Source organism: Pithys albifrons, chromosome 13, assembly GCF_047495875.1.
Source record: "Pithys albifrons albifrons isolate INPA30051 chromosome 13, PitAlb_v1, whole genome shotgun sequence".
NCBI classification, from domain to species: domain Eukaryota; kingdom Metazoa; phylum Chordata; class Aves; order Passeriformes; family Thamnophilidae; genus Pithys; species Pithys albifrons.
The window spans coordinates 8,054,302-8,072,223 of NC_092470.1; the positions used below are offsets into that span (position 1 = coordinate 8,054,302).

The 17,922-nt window shown below is 38.7% G+C and overlaps 1 protein-coding gene across 11 annotated transcripts in view; it reads right to left on the reverse strand.

Moving 5' to 3' along the window:
- TCF12 (transcription factor 12) overlaps window positions 1–17,922 on the reverse strand; it is a 161,543-nt gene that overhangs the window by 12,876 nt on the left and 130,745 nt on the right. For 5 of the 11 annotated variants that reach the window (XM_071568372.1, XM_071568368.1, XM_071568369.1 and 2 more), the window contains 8 exons: window positions 17,196–17,301; window positions 15,936–16,075; window positions 15,481–15,625; window positions 13,912–13,976; window positions 9,695–9,773; window positions 4,957–5,030; window positions 3,988–4,059; window positions 3,060–3,266 (listed from right to left, as the gene is read on the reverse strand). In XM_071568372.1, the coding sequence (XP_071424473.1) occupies window positions 3,060–3,266; window positions 3,988–4,059; window positions 4,957–5,030; window positions 9,695–9,773; window positions 13,912–13,976; window positions 15,481–15,625; window positions 15,936–16,075; window positions 17,196–17,301 (888 nt within the window). The remainder of the gene's footprint in view (window positions 1–3,059; window positions 3,267–3,987; window positions 4,060–4,956; window positions 5,031–9,694; window positions 9,774–13,911; window positions 13,977–15,480; window positions 15,626–15,935; window positions 16,076–17,195; window positions 17,302–17,922) is intronic. The other 6 variants (XM_071568375.1, XM_071568373.1, XM_071568379.1 and 3 more) reach the window with 3 other exon arrangements.

Consider the following 17,922-nt stretch of genomic DNA (forward strand, 5'->3'; position numbering starts at 1 on the left):
CTGGGAGGGTTTGAGCAGGAGCAGAGGCTGGTGGTGTTGGCAGAGCTGTTGCCACTGCCCCTTCGTGCTCTGCAGGCACAGGGCACAAAGGGACACCACCAACTGTCTGACATTCCTGTTATACCTGAAAAACCCTTGTGACTTAAGGATTGAGTTTCATCCATAACTAAGTTTCCAGGCCTTTTATTTATTTATTTTTAATCAGTTCAGGCTGTTCTTTTTTCCATTGTATTACAATGACAAATAAAAAGCAGCTTGAATAAGAACAAAAAGTATTACTTCTTAACTTTTCAATAATACATGAAATAAAATACAAATCAACTTCAAAGGCCAGTTAGCAAATATTTGATGAGTTTGAGATATTAAAAATCTATTTGAATAAGTCTAATGGCCAGCCCAGCTAAAAAGAAAACAAGACCATTCAGAGCAAGCAGGAAATGAAGTCAACTAGAGTTGTAAAATAAATCTGGCTCAAAAATTAAGCAAATGTTAAAATAAAACCATGCCTGGTTACACTAATTACATAAAAAGGAGTTAAATTACTCATTTCCTAGCTCCTTCTGCCAAGATCATCATCTTCAAGGGAAATTAAATTTATTTTTTTCCCTTTTTTTAAAAAAAGAGCAAAAATGTTTTGTGTAAAGATCCCACCCTCCCTCAACAAGGAAGTTTCATTTAGTGCTGAATTCCAACGAACATTTCTTGACCCTATGTCAAACAAAACATCAAAAATAGGTAATCATACGTAATCACCTTTATCAGTGTTGACATTTCTCACTATGTTAGCCCAATACTCATTATTTTCTTAAAATTTACTGGAGGTCATCTAAAGTACAGTAGTATTTAAATCCTGAATTAAGTCTAAATCTTACAGTTTAAGGTTGTGTCAAATTCTCTGCTCTCTCACATTTACTATTGAAAAACACCTCAACATAATAGTTTAAGTAGTAGTTTGAAATTAATTGAGTTTTGAAGAAGAATTACCCCTCATACTCAGGGGCATTACTGCAATGCAGCCATCTCTAATAACCCACTCAGTCTGCACTGCAGCCAGATGTGCCAACCCCTGCTCTGGACATGTTTCAGGGCTCCAGCCTAAGTCATGCTGAGTTCCTGCGATTGCAAATGATGTCAAAGGGCACTCTTTGGGGACTGGGCAAGGCCACAACAGGATGCCTTCTGTTGGAGCCAATTATTCTGATGTAACAAAATTAAGGTTAATCCAAGAAATTCTTTAGCTGACTCACTTTTCAAGCCAAAACTGATCCGCAGGCTTGTTACATCCAGTGAGGATGAAGTGTACAATCCAGTATGTTTTCATTTTGACTAAGTTTATTTTTAACACACAGCAAGCATCTGTCAGTCAAATAATCAGATGACAAACCAAGTCTATATTACACTCGAGTCACACAACTACATTAAACTAGAGAAAATCAAGGAACCATTGTCCACTGTGGAGAGACATTTTCCACTGTCAACTATTTTAACAAAAAATGAGTTGATAAAATATTTATCATAGCTTAGTTAAAAGAGAAACTGAGATTTTTATGTCCATTTTGGTTCTATCTGCATTTGACAGTGTCTGGCTGAGCAGAATCAGAAGGTTCCCCAGGTCAGAGAACAAGTTCGTCACTGCAGTTGCAGTCACTCACTGCACCCCCCACACCATTAAGACAAAGGGAAACAAAAGTTTTCTTTAGCATGACTAAATTTCAGTCTATCCCAGAAGATGGGAGAAGTTTAACAGCATTCTTTAAATATAAAAAACTCAGCCAGTATTAAGAAAAAATTCTACAGTGCTTATGCATCACTTCCTTTATTACTAAAAGTAACTGTGAACTTGTATAGAAACCTAAAGTCGGCTGTGCATTTGGAAAGCACCCCCTCCCCCACAGCCTCCAAACACACACAGCTCATGGAAAAAAGCACCCAGTTCTTTTTGATGTTTACTGCAGTGGTCCTGAAATTAATATAAATGGATGTGTGACGTGCAAATGGGAGAGCCTGGAACTAATTCTGTTTTATAGAATACAAACCCTTCAGCAATTGGGGTACCTAATTATTTTGATGATAGGTGAAATTTTGCCTTGATCACACAGTACCCAGCTGTGAATCTGTTTTATAACAGAAAATTTCACAGCATGTAACTGGTCTTTAAAATTATGCTGTAAACATGCAAACACATGGCACCACTAAAACAAGCATGTTTTTAAAAGCTCTTTTTCCTTTAAGCATTTTTGAGAAGGGAGGAATGAAAAGGAAGAAAAAGGGAAGTGAGCAATGCTACAAATAGATTCGTTTACTGTGTAATGCTTTTAGCATATTTCTGATCTATAAAAAGCTCAACTGCATTTTTTCACAACAGTTCACATTTTTAAAGAAACTAAAAGAGATGGATTGAATTATTTCACTCTTCTTGGGGATTAATCTAAAAGTTGTTTCCTTTCCATAGTTACTTACACTACAGCTGTGTTCAAACTCCTTTTCATTTATACAAAAAGTTTCAATTTTGAGCCTGCGCACACTATGGTTCCACATTCCAACAGCTTCCTCCCAGTCCTCTGCCAGCATCTGCTATTGAAGACTAGCTCCAATTTACAATAAACAGCTTTTCCAGACCAGAACACTTGAAATTCAGTCCTTCTTGACTGCTTTTCCCATTCAATCTCCCTATTCACCATTTCAAGGAGAAAATGGTTCTGCCAATTATTACACATCTGGAAAAAATGCATGTATAAGCTGAAACGCTCTCAGCAGAAAGTTTCAGCTTTCTGCATATGGTCACAGCAGGATTTTATGGGCCACTGACCAGGCCAAAGTCTAAGTTTTCCCATCTTTTTCCTCCCCCTCACTTCTGTCCACCCCCACTCCAACAGTCTAATTGGAAACCCATAGCAGGTGCAAGCTGTCTGCCATCTTTTCCTCCACTAGAACCTCGAGTGGTTTCTTCCTGATAAATATTAGTCTTGCAGCCCAGTTTTAACTCACTAGGCTCTGTGACAACTTAAATGCATCAGCTGTTAATTGCTTTGCATAAATATGATTTAAAACATCATTACCATGGATGCTTGTCTGTTGGCTGTTACAAGGCTGGATGCTCCATAGTTTGAGTTCAGGCTTCCAATTGGCCCATTGTGGGATGGTCCCAATAAACTGTGTATGTCTCCATGGCCACCTGACAGGCTTGTTGAAGGCCCCACAGCGTGATTTCGTAGAACATGGATGGCATCATCAAGTCTGTCCAAGCGATCCTCCATCCGGGACTGCTGTTGGGAAGAAGAGGGACAGGGCAGGCATTACTGAACCAATCTGCAGGCTCCTGATGCTGTAACAGACTCTACCTCACAGATATTAAAGATAGAAGATGAAATGTAGGATCAAAGTAGTATCAAAAGACTTTGAGAGCACCTACCAGCACTACAAACAAACAGGGAAAAGAAAATATTATCTGGAGATTTTGCTCAAGATAGCATTCATTCCACAAATAGGTGGCAGCTTTAAAAGTGAAGCTTATTATAAGGTTAATGTTACTCAGCTGCTGTCACATGGCATGAACAAGAAAAAAGGAACTACTACAAAATAAGCTATATAATGGCAGGGCAGAATGATCACAGAATCAGCCCTACCACGTTGCAAACGATTAAGAGAGGCAGTGGCTTTTTGAGCACCTGCATTACAAAAAAACTGGACAAAACCTTATGTTACCATTTTTTAAAATATCTTCAAACAAATTTGATATTTCAGAAATAAAAATGAGTTCTTTATGTTACCGCAGAAAAGTCTGTCTTAAAATTACTTTCCTTTAAAAGAAAGACAAAAAAAAACCCCAAAGCAAAACCAATTCTGACCCTGCAGCTCTCTGGAAACTGAAATTGCAGGATGTTGAAGTCAGAAGATGGGTCACACACTACTCTAAGTTTTTAATGGGGAATCCAAAGGAAGCGTTAATTGAAACACAAGAAGGCCCCATCTAAAGCGAAATAGTACCTCACAGACATCCTTTAAGAAGGACATTGCATCTTGCAAATGCTCGTGAAGTTGCTGTTCAACTCGATTTTTCTGGCAAAGTCAAGACAGAACAGGAAGCAAAGCACAGGTTAAGATTAATTCAAAAAAGAGGTGAGGAAACAGCTGATGTGCATGTCAGCAATACATTGTTAGTCAAGTTAATGCAACAGAGATCTGATTATATTAAGGTAAGAAAAGGCTAATATTTAACACTGCAGTTACGTTAGGATTCTAAGATGTACATACAATTATATTTAATTGCCAAAACATTGAAGAAAAGAAATCTGACTTAACTTATGTTTTATTTTTGTTAGACAGAAAAAAAGAAATTACATCTGTGAAAACTAAAAATATTAAGGAGGTCATCAACACCTTCCCTTAAATTTTCCCCCTTCCTTCCCGATGCTGCATTGGAAACATAAGAAGGAAGTCAGTAACTGAAATCCTCTGCTGGATCCTCAAAAGAAGAAAATTTACAATGCTGTAGATTATTGCCTGTGTGTTTTTCTGTAAAGTGTTTCATTAATGAACATTCCCCAACAACAAATACAAATACAATGTATTAATACTTTAATAACAAGCCCAAGAGACAACCATTAGAGAGAGAGAGGGGGAAGGACAAGCAAATGCGGAGGCATGAAGTCTTTATCTTTCTCCAGACTGAACTTTAGATAAGAATTAGCCATGGATTTGTGAAAAGGTACCAGAATCTCATAACAGCGCTTTAGCACCAGCTGTCCTCGGCACAGAAGCCTGATGCCCAAGGAACAGATGGTGAAAGACACACCCTGCACGTCTTATATTGTTCAACTGAACAGGCCATTTGTTAGCAAAGAATTCATTTGTAATGCTATCCTACTGTTTCCTTTAATGATATGCAGGATTTATACAAAACCAAGCCTTCAACTCTTAAGCAAAAAGTACTATGTTGCTTTCAACAATTCTTACCAAGGAGTGTAGAGAGTTTTCATAGTTGGGAGATGAGGGGGCTTGTCCTCCACTCCTGGACCACTGACTGGCACCTGTCAAAATTGTCTAGGTTAGTTCACAGATTTACACAGCAGAGGTGGGAGCAGAGACACAGTGTATCTCAACATAATTAAACCCAAGATAGTCTGCATAAAGGTAAGCTAACATATGTGTATGCAAAGGAGGACAAATTCCTTCATTCTGCCTTACCGAGAGACAATTTTCATATTCTGGCATCTGTAGGGTGAGACACATTGTCAGTGACAAAGCGGTGACATCTTCAGAGCACTTCAACATTACAAAGGGGTCTAAGCAGACACACTGTATCTGAAATACCTGCCCTCTGCCTGTGCCACCAGAAAAACCTGCTGAATTCCCCTCCAGGCTCTATTCAGTGCACGGAGGCGTACCTTTAACAGTGGCAAGATATACAACAAAAATATTTTAAAAAAATCAAATAGACACTACATAAAGAGTAACTGGAAAAGCATTTTTATGACACCTCTCTACTGAACAAGAAAATTTAAAACTAGATCTAAAAGCTTTCTTTATCTTGTTTAGTTGTACACTACACCATTTTAGATCATAAAGGATTTCAAGTTTAGAAAGTAAAAATACACCTATTTCCATTTGCTATTTCAGATATATTTAAGGTAAAACAGCAGCTAAAGATTGTACAACAAGTTGACAATTATATCCTATTACATACACACTGAAAATTCAAATACATATCCATTCCAGTCTGATGTAAGTATACTTAATTACCATGTAAATTTTCAAAATAATTAGATGTGAGATGCAATAACTAATAAAGCAGTACTTTTAACACAAAGCCTGAAGTAGTACAACATGCATTTTTCTCACCAACTAATAATGCATCTTTTATAAAGATACTACATGAAATTCTATGGCCATTAGAGACAGCTTCCTTTCAGCCATACAAATGTAATAATAAAGCAATTACATTAATAAATTATGGACATACAATCCAAAGCAGCTCATTAAAGGAAGAGCCTGTGGGCTTGTTCTTTCAATAACAGCCAGAGCTGTACGTCTGGAAAACTGGGAAAAGCTTTAATAACATTACAGTTCCTTTGTTCAGAGAGCTGCAAGTAGTTACCTTTCAAGACAAGGTTTTATTTAACAAAAAGAGCACAGCTTGCATAGCTATTAAAATACCTAAATATTTCCTTTCTAATTAAAAAATAATAATAAAAATCTCCTATTTCATAAAAGTGCAGAGCTGCCATAATTGTGGTGGAATTCTCTTTCAAAATACAAAGAATTCAGTAAGTTCATAATGACCAATTTTCACTCCACACAGCTACTCTGCGTCTGGATCTGTAGTTTCCCTCTGTGTTACTTTAATTCCCAAACTTGGGAATAACGCTTGGAGCCCCACTTATTTTGCAAAGCATTCATGAAACAACCTTAGAGTATTTTGGCTCAGCATAACTTCAAATTTTTATTTGGTCCAAACTGCATTTTGAACGAAGACCATGGTCAGGAGTGCTCAGTGCGCCAGCCCCGAGGGCGCTGCCTACACAGCCCAGGTGGGCACAGCAGCGGGGCAGCCATCAGGGCAGCCATGGCCATGGCCTGGGGGGCTGTGCAGCTCCTCTGACACGTCTGTTTGGGGTTCTTACATGGACAAGGGTACTATTTCTGTAGCTTAAGCACAGAGCAGAAGTCCAAGTGGGACGGCTCACAGAGGAGACAGAAGGACGGGAGGGAATACCCAACTCCTCCATGGAACACAGCACAGCCAAACCTGTCGGTTCAGTTAAACCTCCCCAGTGCAATAACCTGCCTGGTGCAGCCAAACCTGCCCAGCACAATAACCTGCCCCCAGCGCAGCCAAACCTGCCTCCTCATCACACCTCCGGCCCCGCCAGGCTCTCCGAGCGGTGGCACTGTCACCATGACTGCACAGGTTGCCAGATGGCACCGATTTCCTGCTTGCCTCACTCCACTCCCCCTCCCAGAAGTTTGTGCATGAAATCCACCAATTATGTTAAAAAGCATCCTGGCACCACAAGGCCTGCAATTAACAACTGCAGCTTTTAGTGCAGCACCAACAGCAGCATGAAAAACACAAATCAGCCAGGCAAGTGTTGGGATTTACAGGGGTCACCGACAGCAATCACTGCAGTATTGTTCTTACTCCGAGTCTCCCCAACACTAATCCTCCGGCTCCCCTTTCAAACACACACTTGGAGCCACGCAGGGCTGGCTTTGCATCCTCAGAACCCACCAAACCCTTCTCTGATCGTGGGAGAAGGATTCTTAAAATACCAAGGCTCCCACCATTCAGATCCCTATATGAACTTCACATGCATATATACAATCATTAAAAACTATGCAAGAAGCTCAGCTCTGGGCATGTTTATATAAAATTAGAAATTAAATGAGGGCAGGGAAGATGAGAGACACACTATTGTCTCATAATACTTGGGGGTTTTCATCAAGTTGTTCACCAGGCTTTTACTTAACTGAATTAAAAAACGTCATTAATCCTCATTCAGCAATCCAAAAGCCCAGCAGTTCAGTCATGAACTCCAACATCTCATGACTTTACTGTCTCTCAATGCTTTCCCTGGCAAATGGAGCACTCCTACTGTAATTTACAAATAAAGGAAGGGTAAGTTAGGACTTAGTCAAATCTACCACACTAAGAATGCTAACTAAACAAATACCTAACTGCAAAAGGGAAAAATGACAACGAAGGCTAAAATGCTTCAAAATATATCATTTTAGTACACATAAAGCATTTATTTTATCTGCAATAACTTTTTGGGTCAAGACAGAAAATGGCTACCAGGAGTATAAATAGCAATAAATGCAGTAGTAATTACTTCACATTGTGCTTCACTGTGTTCTTAGTGACTCATCTGGGAATAAAGATAAAAGTCCAGATTCATAAATGAAGGTAATTAACTACTGGAGCAATTTACCAAAGGCTTGATAAATTCTATATCACTGAAATTAAAGGGGGTGGGAGGGTATAAATGTGAAGCAGATGCTAAGTTTGAGCCTGAGAAGGATTTCAATGTTAGTTGCTTATACCCACTGTCTTCGCCCCGAGAACCCACAATAAGGAACACAAATCGGGCTGCAAATTTTGGAGAGTTTTACATTTGATACAGGTTGCAACAGGCAAAGGCAATGACAGCAAAGGGAAAACACTAATTTTAGGGACCTCAAATTTCTATTCTAAAGCCAGAAATCAGCTAGTGCTTTCATGCTTACAAAATGAGGTATTGTATCTAATCAGAGAACTCTTGAAAAAAACCCTCTTTGTGATCTTTAAAATTTTAAATACTTTGAAATGTCAGAACTTATTTCTTCCAGCCATAAAATATTTTCAATATTTGCTTTGATGTTAAAAAGAAAATAATAATAATTTTCTGGTCTGATCTGCCTTTTCAGTACAACAGAATACACAAAACACTTTTTGTCAACTGTAATCATTAAATCAAAAATCCCATTAATCCTATCATTACTCAATTCAACATGGATTATTCAGTAATAGCAAAGAAATGCCCAAAGCAGCTGCTAAGGTAAGCCATGTCAGATATTCATTAATCCATTATGTCCACAGAAAACCAGAACAGAGTCCCTTAAACAGGAGTGAAGTATTAATGATGAAACTTTTCAGTGACATTGCACAGACAGATATGCATATTCCCATACATATGATTATGACTGCATTTTGCATGTTATACCTTTACTAATTTATTCCTCTAAATTAAACAGGGTACAGCTAAGCTCATTCTGTACCCTTTTTGCTTTAAGTAAATGTTACTGTTTTACAAAAAGCAAAACACTCTTGCAAAGAAGTGACCAATGGCCAGGAGCCTGCAGGGATATATTGAACAGCAGAGAATGGGGAAACAGACTGTTGTGTAAACGTTAAATAATTTAACAAATTGCACTATAGGAAAGAACAGGGTTAAAGTTACATCATCTCGCTTGTAATTCTAGTTCTTTGTTAAACAACAAATTTAAGTCAATGGAGCTTTCACAGTCCTCTCTATATGGAGAACAGCTGTTCAACTTTTACTAGACAGCTGAGGCCACAGTGTCTGTGAAAGCTGCACTACCCACTAATAGCTGGAGGCAGCTGCCCACAGTTCATCTCCACACTGGAATGCTCCTTCCCACATTCACTGTGCAAACACACAAAGCACAGGTGACAGAGGTGGCTGCAACACAGAGCAGTTATTTTGAAAAATGCCAGAAATTCTTCTCCCATAGAATGAAAGCATTCATGAAAGATATGAATGAAAAGCTAACTTGTGTAAAATTGGATAGTCTCATAGCCTACTATATTTTCATTAGAGGGAACACACATCTGCTGCGTTTGTCACCGAGAGCTGCTGCAGAGTTTTAACATATAGCTTTAAAAAAGAAAAACAACCCCATCAAATCACTCTTATGTCTCTCAAATGCTGCGGATCTGCACAGACATCTTTAGAGCTGTGATAGAAAATCCTTTAAACATTATTTTAATATGCTCATTTTCAAAGCCAGTTGCCAGGATTTAAGTGAATGCCTATAACAAAATACTGAAAAATCGGGATTTATAAATCTATATGAAAAAATAAACAAAATATACAAGTAATTATGCAAGGAAGCTAGTGCTGATTTCACTGTGACTCCAAACAGGTTGCTTGCAAAACAACAAACAAGTTATTGACACATGGCTGGTCTATACCTGTAAGAGGCGATGGTGATCCAACTGGTGTTGATGGATTCGATGGGAAACTACTGCTGGTATGATCAGGAGAATAAATCTAACAACAGACAAAAGAGATTGTGTATCAGTATATGTTATAATACACAGAGGGGGAAAAGTGCTCTTAGGATTCCTTTTCATGTTTTAATTGTCACTCTTGATTCTGGATTGATAAAAAACCCAATTTGACCCTTCAATCACAGCTCTGCTTTATTACTCAGGGCTCTAAAAATGTCCAGAGTACTTTCATTTTCAAGCAGCTGTCCAAATAAGCCCAGCCTGTATTTAATAGCAACACAAGTATAACTGACCTTCCTTCTAATTTAACAGCAGTAGAAATTACAGCCTTTCTGTCACTGAAGGGGAACGATACAAGTAAGAGCTCATAGTACACAGATAATAATATCAAACAAAACTTCGGGAAAATGCCAATGAATAATGACTTCCTAAACTTTACAGAAAAAAGATTTTAGCAGTCAACACGTTATCTTCTAATAATTAATTCTTCAAACCAGAAAATACCAAGAAAGCATTCAAGTTCACATTATTGGTACCCAACAAACAAAAGAACACCTGAAATTTTGTGCCTCTTGCAATGTACTGAAGCATGTAACATTTTTCTCTCCTATTTCTGTATCAACTGGCCCTTTGAGATACTAGACTTCAACTTGCAACAATTCTTTCCTTGCTACTAATGAAATTAAGAACTATTGATAAAAACAGAAGACAATGCTTAAAGCTTTAACTAAAAATTAAAATCTCAAGACCTTGGGAAAATTCATTTTATGAAGGGAATTGAATAGATTTAGAGTCTGACTATGGACTTTAGAACATATTTTTGTAGGTCGTGGGTTCAAACCTGTTTTACTTGAGCAGAGACCAGGATTTGTTATTCATCAGATGGTAGTCAAAAAAATCTTCACTGTCAGTGTGGTTGCTGTCTCTTCACATAGACAATATGACATTTCAGCATTTAGCTGACAATAAACCGGGACTTCATTATGAAGTTCCATATTGTCTTTTTTGAACTGACAAAACCAGGACTCGATAGACCACGTGCTCCTTCCTGGTCTATCATATTTTTCCATTAGCACAGACCATCAGTTCCCTAATAGAAATGCCTCCTCCTTTTCATACATGCTCGAAAGAAAATATATTTAGAATAACGAACCACCTCGGACTAGGGGAGGAAATTTATGCATTGTACATGAGTATAAAAATAAGTCTTGGGTGTCAGTAGAATAACTGTAGAAAGTTCCAGACAGATAAGATACAGGAAATTAAAATAACACCAAAGAAAGGCCATGAAGTCTGCTTTGAAACTGCTTGTTTTCCACCACTGTACCTGCCAGTTTTGTTTTGCTGCACTTTATAAGAAGGCAAGTCTATAGTACAGCAAAGCCACGACGCGAACACGAGGTCAGATTCATTCTGCATGCAGTCCCTGGCCACTGTGCTGTTAAATGACCAATGATGAACAACCCTGACACCTTCTGCCAGGCTTAAACGGTAACATGACTCATTTTACTGCAACAAATGAGACTCCTCCTCCTATCAGTCATGGTCCATTCCAATCAGCGGGGTGCCAATATGCCAGGGTCTAATGAAAAGGCTCTTAGACAAAAGCTGCACAATTGAGAGCCTGCAGAGCCAAACCTCAGAGCTGTTAGTCCAATTTTTTAAACACTACAGTGTACATTTCAGTTAGGCTTTGTTATGTTAATGTTATTGAGTCTAAAGCAACAAAGAAACTTAATTCATGAATTACTTTTAGAAGTCAACTTCCCTACATTTTCTTTTCTTTTGTGAAGGGACCAGTGGCTATTTAACTACCGAGACGGTACAAAGGCCTTTACCCCAGTGCTGAGGTAGGAATCAAAACATAAGTTATCACAAAGAGGTCTGATATAATCAACAAAGTTAAACAGCCCTCCTGTTTGATCTCCTCTAAATTAAAGACCAAGTGTTTTGATTTGGCATTAGGCAATGAAATAAACCAGATGTTTCTCCTGCCATATAACCCTCCATGGGCACAATCTTAAAGGGTTATTGTTTGGCAAATGTTCAGGGAAACACATTAGAAATGGCACGAATACCCAGATTTTCTTTCCTTTCTATCTATACTAGTTCATTATCCAAACTAATGCATAATCCACAGGGCTTTGGGAACTTTGTGTAAATACTTTCATGTACAATTCTCTTTCTTGCCTACCCTGAGATTAAGACCACAATTATCCAGGCTTAAACCTAAAATAAAAGAACCTTTGCAAATGTATTATCTGGCCTTACATGTTTAATCACATACTATTCTGTATGGTCTTTAATACCTAAACTGAAGAACAAATGTCGTATCCTCTGATGTTTCGCACATGAAAGGTCTATTGTCAGATGTACATCGACAGAATTTTAGAACTAGAAATTCCTCTCAACAGTTGCAGCCGCATTTAAAATCCAACAGAAAGGAATATAGAGTCATTTTGGGGGGGAAAAAAAGGCAAGAAAAATGCAGTATTTAAATAAAACTTTGTTCAAAGAGAAAAATATTCCTGATTTCCTAGCCATCCAAATTGACGAGTGGCAGCTTCACCTGCAGGAGGACCATGTCCCTCCTCCCTGCAGCCCTGGCCGTGCTCCTGCCGAACAAACCTCGGAGTGAGCTGGGTGCGCGTGGTGCGGGGGAAGCAGATGGATGAGGCGAGGGATTTGAAGTGTGCAGACTATGGCATGCACTGATAGAGCAGATGGAATGCATCACCATCAGCTATGACAGAAATGATTTATGGAATGACCTGGCTGCTCCTGCCAAGCAACAACACGGGATGACAGAAACAAGTTTCTATGACAACCAGAGCCCACCCACCAGTTAGATTAAACATTTCTGCCCTGACTTCCACTCGCAACATATTTAGAGGTTTTCCTCAAAACATCAGCCTGGCTTTCTCAGCTAGTGACTTGGACAAAAATACCTGAAAGGATGAGCAAATCATTTAGAAAAGAAGAGCAGTGCAAAATGTCACGAAGTCCTGTTGGTCTAACTGGCCAGTGTGTCAGATTCTCAATGAAATTTTGTTCTGGCTGCAGGACAGCAGACACCCAAATACATCTGCACAGCAACGAACAGCCTGGAGTATGTAAGCACTGCTATTTCTAGGAGTCAAAATGATCCCTATTCGTTTCTGACAGGTCTCAAACAGAAAGAAGAGTGTTAACTGCCCTCTGGACTCCAGAATTGTTATCTACTTGCTGAATCCCCGAAAGCAACAGGGACGTTTTTCTCCTCAAAGCCGGCAGGTCAGAGTTCTCCTCCCCAATATGGACATTACAGACATTATCAGATCTGGTAATCTTCTAACATATGACCCTCTGAGGGATGCAAGGGGAACAGGATCTGCATCAATATGTACATTTGCATTCGCTGGTATGAGGTGAGGGATGCAGAACCCAACATAGGAACGGTCATTTAGGGCTGCAAGGTACTCATTTCTACCCTTTACATCAGACCCAGTCTCCCTCTTTGCTCCATACAAGAAATGCAAAGTGTTTTCCCAGCCACCATTTCCAACTGAAATTTCTGCTAATCTTTTCTAAAAGGTTTGATTGTATTAATGAAGAAATAATTGCTGCATGCATACATATGGAAACAGACCTTAGAGGAAACTGAAGATACTTGCCATGTTTTACATTATTCCAACAAGAGTTAAGAGTTTAAATTTATGCATATACAACATTTTAAAAACTGTTCCATAAATTACAGCTATACAACAGAGCATTCAAAACCTCAGTTTTATAAGGCCTCTGAGAAAACATTTTAAACCTTGAGGCAGGATCTGCTCTAACAGTAATGTTAAAAATATTTGACGTTAACTAGAACACTACAGAAAAAAATTTAAAAAAAACCCTTAACTTTTTATGATTATCTTTTACTTTGTCTAACCAGCTTTTTAATCTGTACCTGTCCTAAACTTTCAATCACCTAAAGAAAAAAAAAGTCTAAATGAGTCTTCTACAAATAAAAGCATTTTTCACTTGTTTTTAAAAAGACATTTTTCTAGTATATGGAATTGTATCATAGTACATTGTTTTAGCTTCATACATAAAAATTCCTGAATTGATATGATAAAATCAGTGACACATAAATAATGGATGCAGTGACCATAAAACGTGTATCAGATCGGAATATTCTAACTGCTACTTACAGATGCCAATGCCTTTCCAAGTGCATCACCTGTCTGGGAGCTTCCAGCACCATTTCCTCTGTTTCCTGTAATGTGGAAAGCAAACCCAACACTTATTTTTAAAGCTGAAATTTTATTTACTTTTATTATTTTATTCATCATACAGAGTTGAGCAGCCACTTTTTAAATGGATTTTCTGAGGAAGTCAGTGTCAATAGAATCAGTTCTCATTAGACTAAAAAATTTAATTAAAACAATTAGATTTACATTTAGATGCTCTCCTCTTTAAAGTCAAACACAGTATCAGTGTGATAACTTAGGGACCAACAAGTGAAAGCAGTTAAAAAAAGACAAATTATTTTCTAGGATCACAGTCTAATTTTAATGAAATGTGAAAAGAAAAATCAAAATCAGAAAATTACATTATTGCAGCTTATTCCTAAACTGTTATCACTAAAGTGCTGCATGTTTAATTAATTCTTAAAGCCAAATTCAGCGAATAGTTCCTTGTGTGTCTCCTTGCTCCCCCTGCTCTAGTTCCCCATGTTATACTCTCATCTTTATTTTAAAATGTCCCTGAAAAGCTCTTGTGCACCACACTTTCTGTCATCCCTGCTCTCAGCTGCATGTCAGCAGCTTTGCGTGCCCTTTCGCTCCACACACCATTAAGCCAAGAGGAAGTCTGAAGCCCTGCCAATTGGAAACAGAGAGGAACTGAATCCTCCAAAATATCTGCTTTACTGTAGGAGACAGATCCTTTAAAAGCAAATCCTCTTTCTCCAATTATCAACTTCTAAAGCAAAAAAAAATGTATTTAATGTGAATGTAAGCAATTCACATCAGAAATCCAAATAATGCAACACTTGCTATTTCGAGTTTGTGGTGAACTTGGATTTTTCAGCCTGAATTTCCCATGCACATTCATCAACTGGGTTCTGCTGAAGGATCTTAGTGTAAAATATGTTCCCAAATCAAGGCCAAGATAGTCCCCCTAAGCGCAAATCATATCGAACCAACAAGGGGCATCCATACGCATTTAGTTTCTACAGCTGTATCTTGAGACATGGGTCTGTGCAAGGCCCAGCTGACCAGCCCATAGCCTGTAATTCCATGCTCCCTAGGAGAGCATGGAAGAGACTAAACCAGCCACCATCCTGGCTACTCAATAATCTCTAAAACAGTTAAGAGAGGAATTTACGATGCGCTTTATCAAGCTCTCCAAAGGACCAGCCTTCCTGCCTTTCTCCGGCGCAGGGCTTTGGTGACACAGCAACTCTGGAACCTTTAACACCATAACTACCTCTATGGGCACGTGCACCGAACTGCAGAAGGAGAACTGCTTTAAGCAAGATGGATGCAATCCCTGAGCACAGGCTTGCCTGTGAAAGCAAGGAAACCAGCAAGTCTTAGGCAGACTGAGAAACACCGTGCCTGATCTTGGCCATCGTGAGAGGACAGAAACATCAGGGTGGTGAATTTTCCTTGATCTACAAGCATGCCATAAATGATATCTTACTAATTTTGTGTGTCATACAGCCCTAAATTTCATTTCCATATTTGAAAATAAAAAGGGCAAGAAGAACTTTTTACCCAGAATATTGTCTGATCCATTGACAGGTGGAGTGTGTGAGGCAGCTACATAAGGTGAACTGCTGGTACTGCCACGATGGAAGCTGGACATTGGAGGAAGACTGGCATTTATATCTGTAGGTGAGACTGAATGCGGGGGATAGCTCTGCAGAGAAGAGAAACACACATCAGAAATTAAGAAGTCCTATTTTAAGATACCAAATACACAACACCCAGCTCTTTATTACAGAAGAAAGGGACTCATCCATCTTCTTAACAGAACACTACACCACCACAGATTTTTATTTATACAACCAATGTAACTAAAAGGACATAAAATCTAAAACACAAAGTTTGAGATTTCCAACAACTGCGTTTTTTTAAGTGACATACAGAGCAGCAAACAAGAAGTTAATTCTTCTAAGTTAGATCCCCATACCAAGTATAAACAGATTTATCTGTGCTGTGTGTCTTACCAAACGGTCATGTGTGTGCAGGCTGCCGTAACTGCCAGACTGGGACATGTGGGAAGAGGAACCTCCCAGCATCCCACCATAGCCAGGCTGGCTCATGCCATTGGATGAACTCCAGAGGTCAGAAGAATTGTGGGTCCCATCTTTTTTAAAAATATTTTTAATAAAAAAGAAAACAAGAAGAATACATTTAATGAAGAAAAGTCACAATTTCTCTTTTCCTTTACAAAATTATTTTAAACAAATACAGTATTCAGCTACTGGGACTAACATCAGCAGGGAAATGGTGACCAGTTTACACTGCAATTTCTATTTTCATGCCATCACACTGTAGCTATATTTATTAAAAGAAAAAACAGAAAAACAACAGAGGCTTTATAACTGAAATATAATCCAACCACAGCTGAGAAAATACCAAGCACTTCTACTAATTACACAGACCTTCAGTAAGGCCAGATTTAAATCAAGAGTGTTGATAAAAATTCCAGACTGAAAGAAATAATAAAAAAGGAGGTGGAGGAGTAAGAAGTTTGGCTACACAGAACTCATAAACATGCAGTACAAAACATCGATTTACCTAAAATAAGCAACTTATAGTCTAAAATACTCTAGCACCACAAAAATTAAAAACATTTCATAATAGCAAATCTAAGTAGCTGAAATGACTACATTACATAAGCCTCAGTCTGGGTGTTCAATGCAGTTTTCCCTCTGTAGCACAAAGTGAAGTGCTCTGTGAATTCCTGCACTCAGAGACTCAGCTTTCCATGTGCTCCAAGCCCTCTCAGGCTGCAGCACAAACTCAGTGTGACGTGAGGCTGAGGAAATGGATTCTGCTCTTGTTCTGCTCAGTGCAACCTCCTGTTTTCTGGCATGCTGCATATACACGCATTTGAGAACTTCAGACTGTTAGCTGATATTGTACAGTCAAATTCCAGAACAGTCAAGAAGCCCCCACCTCATTTTTCTCTATCACTCCAGTGTGCTGCTCTGAAGCCCCTACAAATCAAAGGATGGGAATTCTGTCCATCTGGCCTGGTGCATAATCCCTTTAAATTTCAGTCAGCAAGTAATGTCATGAGAAGAACTTTACATCAATACACAGTTGCCTTTATCTAACTGTTTTAAAAGTATATAAAACTTAATCACAGGCTCTAGTACAATATGCTCCCTTTATACATCCTCATTGTAGAACAGTGACGGCAGAGCTCTGCCTAAAAGACAAGTGACACCCACCCGTATATTTCAAGTCGTTTTACCCACCTTGCATAAAGAAAGTGCTAGCAAACATACTGCTTGGTGGCTTAGGAGATGGGTAACTTGGAGATTCTCTGTTGAAATCATCAGAACTCGGGGATGGTGCATACACCTAAATATTGGAGAGCAATAAAAGCAGGTTAGTAATAACTGGGTGTCATGCTTGAAATAAACCATAACAGCATACAGACATAGATAGAAAGCACAAATAAAAAAAGAACAGTGTAGCAAGCCACAGCATTTGTTGCCCTTGTTTTATTTGCTTTTTAGCAAGTTGCCACAGTACAGAGGAACTACAGTAGAATGATCCTAACAACACACTTTCTGGTGTGCCAACTCAGCCAGGTGGCCTGATAAAAGCTGAATGCTGATTTTGCTTTCTAAGTGCACGACTCGCACAGACTTGTTGCTCAAGATAAAAAAGCAAGATAAAACAACTGGGCCCCAAACAAATTTTATTTTAAAACAACTGTATGCCTGTTTGAATATTTAATTAGCTGGCATCCCAACAATCGGAAAGAAAAAGAACATCCAGTGACAAATGGAGAGGTTTTAATGCAACCCTTGTATCATCCATTCAGAAGCTTGCACGCCTTTGGATGGTCATCAGAAATACATGCATGAGGAATAACCTTGGAACTGCAACATCGAGCACGTAATTTTCACACTGGCCTAGCATTAAAGAAAAGTGGCATCATTGTGTTTTCAATGTAACACCACAGTGGAGTGGCCA